The sequence below is a fragment of the Lonchura striata genome, chromosome 2 (genome assembly GCF_050655825.1).
Source record: "Lonchura striata isolate lonStrDom1 chromosome 2, ASM5065582v1, whole genome shotgun sequence".
NCBI lineage: Eukaryota > Metazoa > Chordata > Aves > Passeriformes > Estrildidae > Lonchura > Lonchura striata.
Genome location: NC_140704.1, coordinates 136,204,194 through 136,221,243, shown reverse-complemented (window position 1 = coordinate 136,221,243; position 17,050 = coordinate 136,204,194). Strand labels below are relative to the sequence as shown.

The following is a 17,050-nucleotide window of genomic DNA, read 5'->3' as shown; positions in this document are numbered from 1 at the left end:
TCATTTTAATTCCTGATTATGTCTGTCGGCAAAAGAAAAGTAATGAGAGCTACTTCTGAGTTAGTGAGCTTGCATGGACTGGGTCAACTTCATACTGCAGAAGCAATGGATGTTGTGCTAGAAATAAATTGGACTCTATAGCTTGAATAGATGCCAAGGAGCAAGTCTGATCTCCAAAACTGCAGCTAGCAGACCATGAAGAAAAATTGGCAGAAAAACACAGTGATCAGCTGTCGAGAACTGCATCACATCCTGCAGATGAGGAGATCAGGGCTGAGTACCACGTTCTCATACAATGTGCAAGCTGCAAATGAACAACTCCACCTCTTTGAAATTCACTTGTGGTCCTTCTTGAAAGAATTAAACACAGGCAACAGCACTCAAACCAAATGTAGAGGTGGGCTGGATTTCTGCCAGTATTTATCATACATAAGACTTCATTTAATAGAGAACAGAACCAAAGAAGAGGTCAAGTACATCTGTCGACTGAGCATTTGCCATGCTCTTAATGCTAATGGACCTGTGCATGTCAATGCCCATGAGCAGTGCATTCCACAGTATGATGCAGGATTATCTTTTAGAATGCCTTGCAAGCAAACCAAAGTTCAGAAAATCTTAGTCACATCTTCCTTATATGTTAAGGAATAATGTTATTCCTACTTGACATTATCTATCATAGTACTACTTCTGTCCTTATCCAGACTAGGGGTGGCTAAAGGCTCTGCTGTGACATGAGCCATTGAATTGCTCTGAGCCCCCTTCAAAGTCAGTGCCTGAAGGGCAGCAGTGGTGATGTTATTGGAGAGCAGCTACCCCAAAGGGGTCAGGGTTTAACTTCTCTAGGCTCTGCTGTGTCTGTGGTAGAGACTTGATAGCAGGCTGGAACACATTTGCTAACACCAGACTTAATTGATCTGGACACAGCCCTTTCTTTGAAGAATGGATATTGGATACTTGTTGAGGATTACTGGTATTGTGCTGGATATCATGCTGAGGTTCTTCTGTCACAGCACAGTGGAACAGCTGTTTCCTCCTTAGTCTAAGTACCAGGATCTTGAGACCCTTCCTAGAGGCCATGTGACACTTGGTCAGAAGTGCCATCACTAGACTGTGCCAGGGCAAGTGACTTTAAGGCTATAAACCACCGTCTCTCCTCTCACAAGCAGCAGAAGAGCTGCAGGCACTCAGGAGCAACCAGGCTTTCTACCATGTGATCAAGTTGATTCATCATTTCTGCTCCAGTAAATCCCACCTAAAACTCTTTAGGCTGTACTAAGGTTAGATGACAGACAACATGCAAGTATGCCCGCTGGTTTAATATCTCCTGGCCATCATGCTTTGTCCTAACTGTTAAAAACCAAGTATTTTGCACTGAGAAGGTTATTGGCTGAAGTGGTCACAGGTTTCCAGCCACAATGCCTTTGCCCAGGGCAGGATGCTGATGTGTTGGGGTCTCTATGTGTTGTGCAACACATCCCAGGGACACTGCAGTCACATCTTACATCACCACAGAGATTTAAGAATGTAGCTGTCCCATCATGAGACAGCTGAGAGCAGTGGATTCAGCATGTGAGGTCAGTGTATTCCACAGGATCACAAAAAAGCAGAGATGCATAGTGAGCCTGCCGTGAGCCTGTCAGCTGTGTCCTTCACTGGTTTTTCAGCATTGTAATATAATTCTCCCCAGCAGCCCTGAAGAAATTCACAGAGACTTGACCAGAGTCTTTCCTCTTGCCTGGGCTGTCCTAAGCACAAGGGTGGTTCCTCTCATCTCCTCCTCTTTCCCAAAACAAATATTTCTGCCTTCTTTGAAGGTGGGTGTGGTAAAAAGCCACCTCCAGTGCTGAGACAGCAAAGCCATATGTTCTTTCCCATATCGTCACTGTTTGCCTAAGCACCTTGCCCTCCGCAGCACCTCTGTGAGCAATAGAGCCACAGGCTCTGGAGCTGTGTAGAGCACTAAGGTCGTTTCCTCACTCAGGGTGGAGTTATGAGCTGCAGTGCCCGTGCAGAGCATTAGCAAAGCTCTGTGCTGGCAAGTGCCTGCAGGCTTAGAATGATGAGGAAAAAGGGATTCAAGCTTCAAGCTGTGTCAGCCTTAGTCCCTCGACTGGTGTGTTTGACATGCACAGCTGCATCTGGGTACTATTGGAGGTTTCCAAGTCAACAGTGGTGTCAGGGCATCCAGAGGAACTAGTGAATGTCAGGCTTTGTAGTGTTGGTTGTGGAAACTTTGCCTAGCATATGGGAAGGGACATCTAGAAAAGATCTGGGGAAGACCCTTGGGACATCAGGGCACCAAGTAAAGCAGTCAGGTCGGTAAGACCTGGACCTGGTCACCCTGGGAGGCAGATTGTCTGCAGCACAGTCTTGAGAAGTCAAAAGAGAAATACAGGTGTCCTGTTTATAGGCTGATGGATAACATGGGAACAGATTGGGAGCTGACTGTACAAAAGCTCAAAAAATAATTGCTAATGGGAAGCCATCCTTGCTGCCAGTCTTTTTTGGTAGTGTTGGTCCCATGAGAACATGTTCTTACAAAGTACTATTAAATACTAGTTTAAGCTCTTTGGTTTATCAAACAGAAAAGTAAAAAAAGGATTTGATCCTGATTTTCAATATCTGTGGGAAAGATTTCTCTCACCAAGGAACTCTTTACAGTAACAGAGAAAAATATAAAAGCAATAAGTCTGGAAGGTCTTTGCCAGGCTAAATTTATTTTGCTTAAAGATGCACATTTTAAAATAGGGAACAGGTGAAGTGTGCAAAGGCTTATGTTGTGCAGGCAGCCTTTGGTTTGGCTTTGAATAGATGGAGTTGTTACCATGAATACTGGGACATAAGGGACAGTACCAGGAAAAGCCTGGGACAACCAGTTTGGAGAAGGGTACCCTGGAGATGTGGGAGTAAGAAGGCTCCGGTGCAGGATGTTAAGGGGTTGAAGTCTTGGTTTGGGGATGGAGAGAATGAAGCTTGCAGTTATTTAAGCTGCTCCTGCCTGTGCTTAAACAGGATCAGGCCTTTGTCTTCTTGCCTATGGAAGCACTGTAAAAGACACTTTTCCACTGGGACAAACAGGCATGTCTCCAGCACTAGGCATTTCCACTTCACTTCTTTATAAGTCTTTACCCAGGCTGCAAGAGCAGAGTTTTTAAAATTAACTTTGCAGACCAGTAGTAAGATTAAATTTAGGGTTTTCTTTCTTTCTTAACCAGGTAATTTAAATGAGAATTTTACTTTTTTCTAGCCTAAGAAATACTAATGTGCAAAGTCTGTACTTAATGTTACCTCACAACCACCTCTTGGGACTCTTCTTTAAGTGATGTTCTGCCTGATTAGAGATGTGCACTGTGTGTTTTCACAGAAGCATTAATTCATCCTCCTTTGTTTTTCTCCCACAGTTTCCAAGCAAAAGCCAGGCTAAAGGACAGAGTGAAAAAACAGCCAGCCCTCTGACTGTGCTGCTCAGACACCAGCCATAAAGCAAGAAAAGGGTTTTCCATTCCTCCATCCCATGGCAGTCTGTCCCAAGAGTACACTTATGATCATCTACTGAGACATGACTTCATATATCCACAGTAACTCAGGAGCAGAAGTTCTGTCAATTAGCACAGACATTCTGTCTTGTTGCCCCTTAAGTAAAGCCTTTTACCTCTACATAGCTGCCATCTTTTGGCATTGCTAGTTCCTTCCAGGAATGTGTTTTCTGTTCTGCTCCACATCCCATAGCACATTCCTTTGGTGCAGCAGTCTGAGATGTTTTGCACAAAGTAATGGGATCCAGTGGCCTGGTGCAAACCAAATCATTGCCCTGATTTCTCTTGCCAGGTCCTGTTTATCCACCAGTGTTTGTTAGCTAGACCTTACTATGTTCCAAGCGCTGTCAGCAGCTGTCAGGAAACACTGGCAATAAGAGCAATCCCCACAGCTCACTTTGCAGCAGGCTCTTTGGATTCCTGCCTTGAAGTCATGCAGTGATTCCAGAGTGAGTGTAATAGGGCATCTGAAAAGGAGAAACTGAAATCCAGCAGATGTTTCTCACTGATCTCTTCCTGGAGCAGCAGACTGCTGGGACTGAGCCAGCACTGCTAACCTGGGAAAACCAGCAGTACGTGTGTGGCACTTTTGGATGTCCAAGCCTGCTTCCCTTCCATGAAGAATATCCTACAGCTGCAGAGCCCTTTCCTGTGTACTCTCTGTGCTTATTCTCCTATGTGTAATTCTGACATGCACCTTTGGCCTCTTGCTTCCTTATCCCACAGGATTTTACATGCTTTTTGGAAAACATGAAGAGCTTCCCGTCCTGCCCTTAGCAGTTCTAGAATGGCAATGAAATCTGCACATGGATAACTGAAAAACAGATGGAGAGGCTGGCTCTGGATAAGAAGTAATTGCCCTTTCCTCCAGGTACAATAAGCAGCTACCAAAATATTTCCAATACAAGACTGGAGCATTGCAGATGGACTGAAAAAGGAAGCAGAGATAGTGAAAACTTTAAGCCACCTCAACACAGAGGCATCTCTGGGATGTGCAGCCATTCAGAAGCACAGGCTGAGGGATGCATTTCTCTTCTTGAAGCTAGAGACCAGTTGTCAACAATGTTGGCATGTTTGTGAGATGTTTTAATCCCAATTGCTGCAGGTTTTAACATGCACGTGACACAGCATGTGGATTTTCTTTATGCCTCATACATGTATTTGTATTGGTGGGGAGGAGGGAAACCTTGGTATTCTGAATTAATTAAAATGTACAGGTATATTTGTTTTCATGATAAGACAAAAACTTGAACACGTATGAGATTCAAAAGCATGAATGGAGGGCACAGACAAGAAAAGGGAATGATTAATTGGAGTGCATTTAAAAATAGTAACTGTACGTAATGCTGAGCAAAGCTAAAATCTATTTTAAACTGTTTATACAGAACGGAAGCATATGCTCTCAAGGTCTCCAGTTTGTCTATGTGGGTTGGTCAAAAAAGTTGTGACATGCTGAGAAAGGCATTTGTGCTTTGTTGTTTTTAGCAAAATTCACTTCCAACAAAATGGATTTAAAAGCAGAGACTGCAAAATACGGAAAGGTCACAAGACAATCTTGGCCCATACTCTCCAGGAGGTGCATATGCATTGATACATTTGAGGAACTGCATTTCCATGCTTCTGACTGCCTCCATCTGTCATTCTTCAGGAGCCTTTCCCTCAAGTCCTCACATTTTTGTCTCTCAGAGGATGTGGGCAGCTCCTTATTGCATCCTCCCTTGTATATTTTTTTGCCCTTACAGTGGAAAGGATTGCTCACTGAAGCAGCTCTGTCCATTCTTGCTGGGAAGGGTCAGGAGCTATGGGAATTAAAAAAACAACCAACAAACACAGAGAAAGGAAAATTAGCTGTAGTCTCTGTGCCACCAAAATCTACCATTGACTTTGGGACACTTCCTTGGGTTTGTCCTAATTTAAGGTTTGGTGGCAAAAGTATTTCTGCAGGCTGCTTTGCTGCACAAGAGCCTAAATCCATGATAGGGGTGAGGTATAAGTGAGAGTCACATCAACTTTTGGAAAAGGTTTACAAATGTGTGGCCACCTGGAACACTGCCAGCTCACAGGGGGTGCAAAATAAGGGGGCACTGTTCCGCTAGGAAGGATAATGTCAGTCTTATTTATGTGCTTCTGGAGTCTACTGATGGGACCAGGAGTACTGTGAGGAGTACAGGGAGGCTGACAATGTGGTGGACATCACCTGAGGCTGTCCTTGTTGTGGAGGATGCCATCCATCGGGTGTTCCTGGAACAAAGAACCTGTTCAGAAAGGCAGCAGGCAAACCAGGAAAAGATACTGCATTGCTGCTAATGGGCCTGGTTCTTTAAAGCTAGTGTGGAATTGCAAAGGTACCACAAGCGTAAAGTGCCCTGCCAAGAGAGCTGCATTGTTGTGCTGGCTTCTTTCCAAAAGAGAGCTTAATCTTTGGTTTTCCTTCTCAATTTGTTTGTTCTCCTTTTTTTATACCTTCGTTTTCCATTTTTAAACCTTGTGGATCGGCATACAGAACTGTGCACTACAGAGCACCTAGTTCGGCAGCAGCATGCAAAGGGAGGCATACTATCACGTGCCTTAAAATACTTATTTCTTCAGTATATATGTATTGTGATTTAGTATCATCTCATGCCAGTGCAGTGCTAAGAATCCATTGAATCTGTGAGCCAAATATGTGATTTAAGATCTCACACTTTTTTGTATTTGCCACAAGAGCAATACTGTTCAAGCCCATGAGGTGCCCACACCCCAGCTCTGGAGAAGCAGCAGACAGCAGTTGGGGTCAACAGCTGGACAGATGTTAATGCTGTGTCAGGGAGGCGTGAACTGGATGTATGAAAGCTGGAGCTGTGGCTGTGAAAAATGCCTTTACAGGGAAAAGAACAGTGTGCTAATGCATGGGGAAGGGAGGAAGTGAAAGTCCACAAAGCAGAGAAAGGGTAAATGAGCAAAACACCACCTTGTGAGGCCCCCAAGTTGGATAGGCACTGCTGCATGATGTTTTCCATCAAACAGCACTAACTACCAGGATTACAGCCTGGCTGGGGTTCTGCCTGCTTCCATGTCATCCTGTCTCTAATATTCAGCGATGCTGACTCTGATTTACCATTGCATCAGCCTTGACTATTCTTTCAAAGGCTATTGGGTTCAAAGCCAATCTCTCCTATTCTGTGTTTGTGTCAACACTGGTCTGCATCCACAAAATCTAGTGACCAGATCGCTATCACTTGCAGGCCCAGGGCATCTCCTTCCCTTTCCTTCACTTCTTTAGACATGACAAGGGACCATGGTGGGCCACATAAAAGCCCTCAACAGGCAAGCACACGGTACCAGCACGTTCCTCCCAAGGGCAGCCCTTGGCCACAAGCCAACATTTAGCCAGTTGAGATGCTCCATGTGACACTGGGTCAATAGTGAACACAGGAGCAAATGAACAGGAAAAATACACCACCGTAAGTGCAGCAGGGAATGGCAGTGGGAGGACCTGGCAGATGCACAGGGGCTGATTCAGAAGGGAGATGCAGCCCCACCCATGCTGTTGCGAGCAAACTTGCCCTGCACCTCACGACAACTGCTTTCAAAATGGGTTTAATACCACATGCCAAAATGCCACCTGGTTCCCAGCAGGGAACTGTGGTGGGGACACAGGTCACACCAGGGTGAGACAGCTCAAACTGACCTGTAACAAAATCCAAGCACCAACAAGTTGCTATTGAGCAGAACAGGTATTTTGACCTAATGGCAGAAATTGCACCTCTCTGCAGGCACAGGAAATGATGGAGGGGTGGAATCCAAGGGGATGAAAAATAAGCATGAGAATAACAATCATGATTGTTTAAAAAAACCCCAAGAAATGAAGAAACCATTCTGCCTCACAGCACTGCTCCTTCCAGTTTCCTTTGCTGCTTCTCTTCTCAGTAGACCATCATTTGGGGGTTTATTTGATCACCACATTCAAGCTTGGGCTTAAATTGAAGTCTTGTTTCTCATCATTTGCCTCACTGTGAGAGGATAACATATTTTTTTTTAATTTGGCCTATTTTTAGGGGCTACAATGCCTTATCCTTAAGGAGCTGTGTTTTCTATGCATATGGTGCTTCTACAGATTTCAGCAAATTGTAATTTTGTTAGGCTTGGCTTGGGGTAATAAACACCTTGCATTTTGTCTACCTTTAACTACCGAGAGATGTTCTTGTTTTTCACTCTATTTTAATGCAGACTACTTGATAATATCTGTGGGGTTTGGGAGATGTTTTTAAATTAGAAAATAACAATTAAACAAGAAGCACACAGAAAAGCGCTGCAGTGTATTTCTAGTAATTTTAAGATGTTATATTTCAGTCTGAAGTCTGCATTTATTTTACATTTTAACTTCTGTTTATACTTTTGTTAATACACTCTGGCTTGTTTCACCTCATGTGGGATGAACACAGAGGAGAGGAAGTCCACAAGACAGATAAACTGTAATTACCACAGGTTCATTTCATCAGAGCTACACAAAGCATCAAGTGCACAGGTCTGCCCTGCTTCTCCAACAGCTCACTGCACCTACCCCTTTGGTAGGTAGGTTAGCAAAGGTCTCTTTGCTAACCTGCACATGCGCATGGAAATACCTCCTTTGGTGTGACAAATAAATCTAATGCAGTGAATCAATTTTGAAAAATTATCTACAGTCAATGGGAAGTTTTCCTTATTATCTTAGTAGTAGAAATCTCACCTATGGGCACTTATATTCTTCTTTCACTGAGGCTTTTTTTTTTTTTTTTCCCTAACAGTCTCTTTGGAAAGATCTCAATTGCAAAGCTGTGATTTGGGCAATACAGAGATCAATGCTGTGACCAGAATCTATAGCACAAAGGGATAGAAAACAGAGCAGAGAGAGAAACAGCCAGTCCCCTGTCCTGCAAGATCTATCCCTTGCTCTTTTAAAAGCAGAAAAAGCTTCCAAGACCAGCTAGACTCAGCATGTACTTGGGAGATCCACTTTATTTTAAATTCTTGTCCAGCCAAATTTATAGCAACACCATAGTATGGGAACACAACACATGAAAAACCTTCTCCAGTTCCACATATAAGGCCAGCAGTCCTTAAAAATAGCATCAGCCAGGACAGAAGCTGTCGCCTCTAAGAAGAGATGCTGCCTGTATTTCGCCTTTTCCTAACAGGTGCATAATCTGAGCAGGAACAAACATTCAGCCCTCCTTTGGCTGAAACCTACGAAGAGGTCCATAGAAAATAAAGAGCTCATTTATGCCTCCTTACGGGGCCTGCCTACGTCTGTATTCATGCAAGTCAGTAACTTTCAAAACACATGTGCAGTGGGTACAGCCTGCAAACTTCCTCTGCGATCCTCGCAAAACGTGTCCAAGCCACATCTACTGCACTTTAAATTTGAATAAAATTCTTCTCATCGCAGGCTGTTTCCTTCTGCTTCACCTAAGCCTTCAACCCTCCAAGCACGGGCCTTCCGTGCGCACCGCGGCCGAGCAGAATCCCCTCCCGTGCCGCCCCGAGCCGTGACCGGGGTCCCGGGCGGGAGCTGCGCTGCGCTCGGGCCGCGCCGCAGGCTGAGCGCACGGGAACGCGGCTGGCAGCGGGCCCGCCGGCCGAGGGCCGCGCTGGAACCGCCCGCCGCGGCTCCGCCGGGGCGGCGCTCCCGGGCACCGGGCGGGGCAAGCCTGCCTGTCCCGGCTGATCCCGGTGCGCCCCAGGATGGGCCCGCCCAGCGCGGGGCTCCGGCGCGGCCCTGCCCGCAGCGGCGCAGGGGGGTCCCAAAGCCGGGCTCAGCCACCCAGCCCGGCCGCTCGCGGTGGAACCCCGCAGGGCTCCGCCGCCGGGACGCGAACCCGCGGCCCCGCACGCGGCGGGCGGCGCTGCCCCCAGCCGGCGTTATGTAACGGCCGCGCGCCGCCATTGGCCAGCGCCGCCCGGGGCGCGCGGCGCGGGGGCGGGCCCGGCGCGCGCGCACTGCCGGTCCCGTCCCTCCTCCTCCTCCTCGTTCTCCTCCCGAGCGGCGGCGCCGGGGCCGCGCGGAGCCTCCACTGCGCTCGGCAGGGCCGCCTAGCCCGGATCCCGCACGGGTGAGCAGCGCCGGGGCAGCGGAGCCGAGGAGGTGGGGAAGGGGAGCAGTCCTGGCCCGGGGGAAGGGGGGCGGCCCGGCCCGGCCCGGCCCGGGAGCGCGGCGCGCTCCGCCGGCGGGCCGCCGCTCCCCGGCTGCGGCCTCCGTCCGTCTGTCGTTCCCTGGTCACCTCCCGCCGTGGGGCGCCCGCTGGGGCTGCGCCGCGCCGGGCCCGCCCGAGGGCCGCGGCCGCCCCGCTCCCTGCGCGCCGCAGGCCGGGCCCGGCGGGGCGGCCCGAGCGCAGCGGCCGCCGAGCCCCGCGCTCCGGCGGGGAGCCCGCGGGCCGCCCGCGCCCCGGGAGGTGACAGCGGCAGCAGCTGGCGGGGCCCGGCTTTAGGAGTGGGACTCCGCTCGGGTTCTGGCTACTTACGAGGAAATGACCCCGCGCGAGGTATGGCTGTGCTGCGGGTTTCAGCCTCGCTTCCCGACACTGCCCGTGCTGCTGCTGTTATGATTTGGCAGCAAAAAATCCTGTTACGATCTGGCAGCAGATTTTTTTCCGTGTGTTCTGTTTCCTACGTGCTCGCGCGTTCTTTATTTGGGGACAGCGGGCTGGTCTGCTGGACTCTGTGAGGGTGTGCCTGATAGGAAAAACAACACTTAAATGCGTTGTGCAATTGAAATTAGTGATTTGGCTTTATAGATGAACTCATCATTCTTTTAAGCGAGCTTTGGGATTTTTTTTTTTTTTTTTTGTTACTTTCTTAGAATAATAGTAGTCTAAACCTTTCTTCTCTCTGTTTCAGAAACACTCCGTTTCAGCTGTATTAATATAACTTGTGGTATTTAAACTCTCGGATTTTTGGTCCCAGACATTGTGTGGTGGTTGATATTTTTGAGCAAATGTTTGTGGTCGTGTTTTCTTGTCTGTGACTTAACTAAAACCAGCAGTTGCCAAGTACATAAAAGCTCAATGTGGTTGACTGTCGTAATGTTGTACTTATCAAGGCACCAAAATACAAAGTAATATGCAAACACTTTGTGAAAAGAATTCTTTTTTGTTACATCTGAGTATTTTCTGTCAGGAACCATTTGACTCCTGGACGATTGCTGTAATGCTAATTGTGAGCATCACCTAAATAGAAGTGAAATAAAACCTAGTGTACTTTTTTGTGTATGCAAAGGTATTGGCAATATATATATATATTTAATTTTAAGTGGGAGTCAGTGTTCAGATTGAGCTGTGCTGTATATAAACAGCATGAGGCCCTGGCTGGGGTTCTCTGGAGTCGTTGTAGCATCCAGTGAAACATAGACTGGCACTTTTAGTCTTACTGACATTGAGTGTTGTATCTTATGGAAACTGTTGGATGCCACATGTACTTCTATCTTGTTAATGGAACTTGTGTTCAGTGTATTAGCTGTATGGACTTCTGAATTCTCTTTCAGAGAAACTGGTGGGGGAAGAGGAGGGAACCCTGAAGATGTAGTCTAATACTTCTGCAGAGGGCTGCATGGTGGTGTTTGATGCCATGAAAGACCAGGGCTGTGGCCTCAGAGGTGTCTCTCAATCCACAAGAGCTGTTCTGGGTCTCTGGGCCATTGTTTTGCTCACATGTTAGGCACATGCCCAAAAATCCCCACAATACCAGCGAATTTTCACATGTTGTTGATGTTTCATAGAAACTTAATTTTCATAGTGGTTTTTAAGGGCTTTTCATGCACATTTACTAGACGTTGGTCACTGTTTGGATAGGCTTTTCTCCCACATTGGGATCACCTCTCCTGATGGGAGGGATTGCATGGGGGGCGTGGTGTAGCCGTGCAGTATGTCTGTCCCACAAGTACCAAACCTGAGGCGAGTGCCCAGGTTACCCAGAGGGGCAGTGGCCAAGCAGCTGCCCTCCTGGGAACACGAGACTTTACCAGTTGTCCTGAGAACAATGGACTTGGCTAGCTGTCCTGTGCTTGGGCACTGTTGTGCTTCTGAGAGAGCTGCACAACTGAACCGTGCGTGGGCCGTGAAGTCTGGGAGAGACACAATAACATATATATAACCACATGCTGAATCCTGTTCTCTTGGTGTGCCCAAATCCTGTCTGCTGTGTGCTCTGGGGGTGGTGTAAAGACTGAATTGGGTGTCCTGAGGGGCTTCATGCAGGTGGAGTGCGCCACTGTGAAATGTGATGTCTTGATGCTCCCTGAATTATGATGCTTTTGTCTCATTTTGTCTTCTGGTGGACCTTGCAATGGCATATGGCAATAGCACTTACTTCCTTTGTGCTCCTGTGTTAGATACAGTAATGGCTTCTGATGGGGACAGTCTATTTTTTTTTCAAGAAATCGTATACACAAAAATGAGGCTGAAAATAAAAATACAATAGCCACCTGTAAAAATCACCTTCAATAAAGAGGAGTCACCTATTGTTCTTGGAGTTCCCCTTCAAAGCAGCTCACAAGCACCTAAACCAGAAGACAGTAATACATCTTGGGTAATACTTTGATTTGCCTTTCTTGAAACTTATTTCAAGTTCCAGAGGTAAAGGTTGAGTCTTAATCTTTAATTTAAAAAACACACAAACAACAAAGCCCCTGAATTTTTCAGTACATTTTGTAAAAGAGAATAAGTTTCTATTAACTGTAAAGGAAGCTTTTCATTATTCTGACTATTGAAAACACTTTTCAAAAGTAGAGCTTGAATCTTAGTAGAGGAAGACATGTTAGAATGGCCTAAAAATCCTGGTGTTTATTTTAAGAATGATACTGAACCCAAAGGCTTTACATAGCAAAGAGCTTGAACAGATGTCTGTTGTGTTTGAGTTATGGGAGTTGTAGGCCTTGTGGATAGAACATGTGACTGCATTGTGCTCGTGGTTACAGCTCCTCAGTCAGATAGCAGCAGTAGTCTCTCATGTTTGTAGACTAAATGTCTTCTTTTTGTTTGTAGATATGGCTCGTGGACAGCAGAAGATTCAGTCGCAGCAGAAAAATGCCAAAAAGCAAGCTGAGCAGAAAAAGAAACAAGGACATGATCAGAAGGCTGCAGCCAAGGCTGCCTTGATATATACCTGCACTGTCTGTAGGGTAAGAGGAACTAAAGTCAAAATAGTCTTGTAGGGAGAGGTCTGTCTTCCTGCTGAGAACAGGATTTTTAGAAGATTTTATAGTGGAAACTAAAATACTTAAGTGGTTGTCTAGCTTGTTGCTATAAGAAGAGTGTGCATCTGTTATGTGATTTGCTTACAGATTACTCAGCTGTACTGGTAATTGAGATAGAAAATCTGAGGGGTCATGTTCAGGTCTGGTTTGGGTATTGCCTTTTGTGTTACAGTGGTCTGCATGTGCTCTTAGTATGGGATAGAACATGTAAAAAGTGTGCAGTCAATTCTTGTTAAGTCTCTATGTGGAAACGTGGAAACGTATTTTTGTTGTGATGGAATTGGCCTGTCTTGGAAGCAGTGGTTATGATGTTGCTGTAGAAAAGAGAAGTGGTGGTGCCAAAAGCTTTAATGTAAGCTTGGTACACAGTAACTTTTGCTAGAACAAGTTACTTGACAAGAAAAAAGAAATTTGAGTAGTAATCGGATTGTCCTTTTCCTTCTGGCTGGTTTTCCTAAATGCTTCTTTTGGAGCTGAAGGATAAACATGCAATTTTCACGTCAATAGTCAGTCTCAGAATAGATCTGCCACTTCAAATGTCTTAAATAAGGTTCCAAGTTGAGGGCCGCTTACTTAAGTACTTGTAACCAGCTCCTCTTGTTGTGAAATCAGGCTGTAATATCAATCACTTTGGGGAGCTGATGCCTGCAATTGTGTCGTAGCAAAGGTCTGAGATAGCTTGTGCCAAGTGGAGGCTCGGTTCATGCCATATAACTTTTTGGCCTATTGGTAAGCTAAAGAAATAGCTTTCATAAAGATTTGATTCTGTAAAGGATGAATGTTTACCTTTAAGGTGTTGAAAAAGGAAAGGGTGAAGGAGGTAGGTTTTCTGCCAAACCAGCCTGTGAAGTGTAAGATGTGCAGGAAGATACCTAGGCAGAATAACACCATTCATGACCATGCCAAAGCAAGTGTGATAGTAGCATAGTTAAAAGCACCTCTGAAAATAGGCAGTTAAATACTCCATCTTACCCTGCAGCTAAATTAGTGGTGCTTCTGTCACTATAACAATGTGTTATCAAGGAGGTAGTTGACTTCTGGGGAAAGAAAATAAAATATAGCAGGGATTAGGTTTTGTAGTATTTTTTAACTCTTGTACTGTGCATAAAGTTTAATGTCTCTCTTTAATCAGACTCAAATGCCGGATCCCAAGACCTTCAAACAGCACTTTGAAAGCAAGCATCCTAAGACTCCACTTCCTCCAGAATTGGCTGATGTTCAGGCATAAAGTTGTCTACAGGTCATTACCTTAATTTTTAATTGATGTCTGAGAAAGATGTATTAAGAATTATTTTTTTACAAGTGTGACTTAAAACTTGCTTCAATTCTTATAATATGAAAACTACTGTAGGTTATAGTTATACCCATGAACTGTTAAAAGAGAAGAAAGAAGCAAGCTAGTTCTTACATGGGTGAAATGTCTGTGGCTTTCCACTGTTCCCAGAGGTTTTAAAAGGGATTAATGTTATTTTAAATGATCATTCTTAGTGTTGTAGGAATAGTTCATTATTTAGTTCTTGCTTTGAAATGTTAGTCTTGCTTTGAACAAAATACATAAGTACAATCTGTCTATTACTATAAAACATGTAGTGTAAACAGTCATTTAGTACATTTCCAACAGTTGAGCCTTTTTCTTCCTGCAGCTATGCAAGTGAATGCAGAAAAATCTGAATTTCTGTGTTGGCTGTAGAAGAGATTTCCCAGTAGGCAGTTAGACTGTAACTGAAAGTGGTTATAATAAAAGGCTGAAATAAGGTGAAAAGCAGTAGTATGGTATTTCGTTCATCAGAGGTAAGCAGCATTTTGTAATGGTTCAGCTTAACCGAGATGTTCTTGTTTTTTATAGGTGAAGTCATGACACCTATTGACTCTTCTACTGTCAGACCTTACATAACAAACCTGCAGCTGCTTTTCTAAAACTGTTGATCAGCAAAAATGAAGGGGCTACAGAAACATTCATATTTTTATGCTGTTCCCTCTTGGGCTTCATGCAAAGACAATTCTGTGTAAATGTACAGTTGTGCCCTATTTGGAAATCCTAAAAAATCAGTCCATACTTGTTATAAAAAATTTTTTACAATTGTAATTATATTGATGTTCATATTGTGTAAAATAACTCACTTAATAAAGTAGTACTTTGATTTTACAATATCACAGATTAACTCCTTGTAGAAATTCTGTTTCACCTTTCTGCATTATCTGCCTTATAAAATAATAAAAAATACAAAAGTGGAATTTTCCCCATCCTGCCAAAAATGAGCAGTATCATTCCACTACAAGTAATGTACATTACAGTAAATTAATCTTGAAGTGGAGAGGAAAGCTGCTCAGATTTACTGTCCAGTGTGCTGCCTGCTTGAGCCCAGCCACTAGTGGTCAAGCTGATGGCTCAAGGTGCAGCACACCCCTGAGCAGCTGCATGTGGATCATGAGACTTCCTTCTACATTTTTGTCCTATGTACTGGAGTCTTAAGTACTGCAAGCCATTTCAAATGGGATTCCTTTACTGTGAGGGATCACGTTCCTTGAAGTCATGCACTGGAGGAACTCTGGTTATGCTTGTTACCCTTTCTATTTAGGTAGATGGCTGAGGAAGCTTGAGAGGTGGCAAGATTGAAATGCTGGCTTAAGAAATGCTTGCCAAATACTAGGTTAAAGCAACTCTGCTCTTAGTTGAAAACTGGATTTGAAAATACTTGTAATGCTAATTTGAGCAGTCAACCACGCATGTTCCCCCTCACATGTGTCTGGTTATTTTTCTCTTGAAGGAATACATAAAATAGCCAGCCATTAATAACCTTCCTTCACAACCAGCTTAAAATAAGCCTGTTGGAAAAGAGCCAAAGTAACTAAAATAATATGGCTACTTAAAGAAATCGGATGTGATTAAAGTTGCAATGGCAAGAAAAGGCTGGATCATAACTCTGGCCAAGACCATTTGAGCAGATAAACAATTACCCCTAAAGTGTTCTGGGCGGTGTTCTAATCCCAGATGTACAGCACAAAAGTAGTGGAGAAACATCGGAATTGTGCTGGAAGGTCTATTATACAAAATACCATCTTAGGCATTTTGGAGGGGGCTTAAGAGTTTTAGTTTTGACCCTGCAGTTAGAAGCAGTATTAGAATTGCTGTGATGTGTGGAGTTCACAACAGATGTAAAAATTCTGGCAGTCCAAGTAACCCTTGCTATGCAGCAGGACTATACATCTGACCTTCAAATAGCTTCCTAAAATCTAGGACTATAGTCTCAAAGACTCATTCACTTGAAAGAATGCACTTGGTATTTTATTATATAAAGTCAAAATCTTTGTCTTTGTCCACTCATTTGCTCTTTATTGAACTACTTCTGTGAGACTAGCTTCCTGTCCTCTTTGCTGTGACAGTATCTCTGTAAATACTTACTTTGACATAAAGTTTCTCTGTATTATAGTCACTCTGGGATAACCTGTATACCACTTAACTTTTATAGATAATGTTCTTCTCAGCGTAATCCACTACTGCACTTGTACACCTGACATCAGAATGTAACAATTCATTAATTTTTTTTTTAATGTTATCAGTACACACATCCTGACAAACTGGCTCCACAAGGCAAGAAATCTGCTTTCAACCTATGTGCTGTATGGGGGAGAGGTACTTCAATGTTCTAATTCTGTAGTTTGTCTAAAAATACGCTGAGTAGAAATGGAAAATATGTTTCTTGCACTGATTGGTATTTGATAATCTGGTTTTACTCTGGAAAATGTTTGGGGATGCATCCCTAAAGCTTGGGCCTGAGGTGAAGTAAATGTTCTATTCCTTCAATTCAGATTGTGTAGCATTAAATAAAAGACTTGTTTCATAAACAATCTCTGTTAATGAGCACTGAAGAGCTGGAAAGCTGCATCATTAGTGGGATGGTTACCTTCAGTTAGAATGGTATTTTCAAAACACTTATGATGCTCAAGTTGAAAATACCCTCTGACATGATGGGGTTTACACGTTGGAAGGCCAGGCTGATCCTCAGTTCAGTAAGATCCCCAGCTGCAATAGCAGTCATCCTAATTGTGGAAGTAAATGAAAGCTGTGGCTGAATTGTTACAAAGGCTGTACTAAATGTGGCAGTAGCCCTCAGTCAGAATACCTGCAATACTCGTAGCTGAAGGATCAGAGGAAGGACTAGTTCTCCATTGCTTCCTGATCTGAAAGACATCACACCCTAATACCTGGCTAAAGACACAGTTGTGCATTGTAATGTGTCTGATTAAAGAGAATTAAAAATACAAATGATAAAATGTCGTATTTCCTGCCTGCTTTTGCTGCACC

General features: G+C 44.4%; 1 protein-coding gene across 4 annotated transcripts; it reads left to right on the top strand.

Annotated features, from left to right (window-relative positions):
* The first annotated feature begins 9,524 nt into the window (after positions 1 to 9,524).
* ZNF706 (zinc finger protein 706) lies at positions 9,525 to 16,593 on the top strand. 4 transcript variants are annotated; one of them, XM_021529436.4, is made up of 4 exons: positions 9,525 to 9,607; positions 12,533 to 12,669; positions 13,877 to 13,984; positions 14,591 to 16,593. In XM_021529436.4, the coding sequence occupies exons 2-3, from the start codon at positions 12,535 to 12,537 to the stop codon at positions 13,970 to 13,972; spliced, it is 231 nt and encodes a 76-aa protein (XP_021385111.1). In that variant the 5' UTR covers positions 9,525 to 9,607; positions 12,533 to 12,534; the 3' UTR covers positions 13,973 to 13,984; positions 14,591 to 16,593. The 4 variants fall into 4 exon arrangements, with proteins under 4 accessions (XP_021385111.1, XP_085428539.1, XP_085428538.1 ...); XM_085572413.1 differs by having other exon boundaries at positions 9,525 to 9,639; XM_085572412.1 differs by lacking the exon at positions 14,591 to 16,593 and adding an exon at positions 14,388 to 14,506.
* The last annotated feature ends 457 nt before the right edge of the window (positions 16,594 to 17,050 follow it).

Coding starts and splice junctions, on each gene's coding strand:
- ZNF706 (XM_021529436.4), top strand. CDS start 12,535: ATGGCTCGTGGACAGCAGAAGATTCAGTCGCAGCAGAAAAATGCCAAA. Junction 12,670..13,876: donor ATACCTGCACTGTCTGTAGG/GTAAGAGGAACT, acceptor CTCTTTAATCAG/ACTCAAATGCCGGATCCCAA.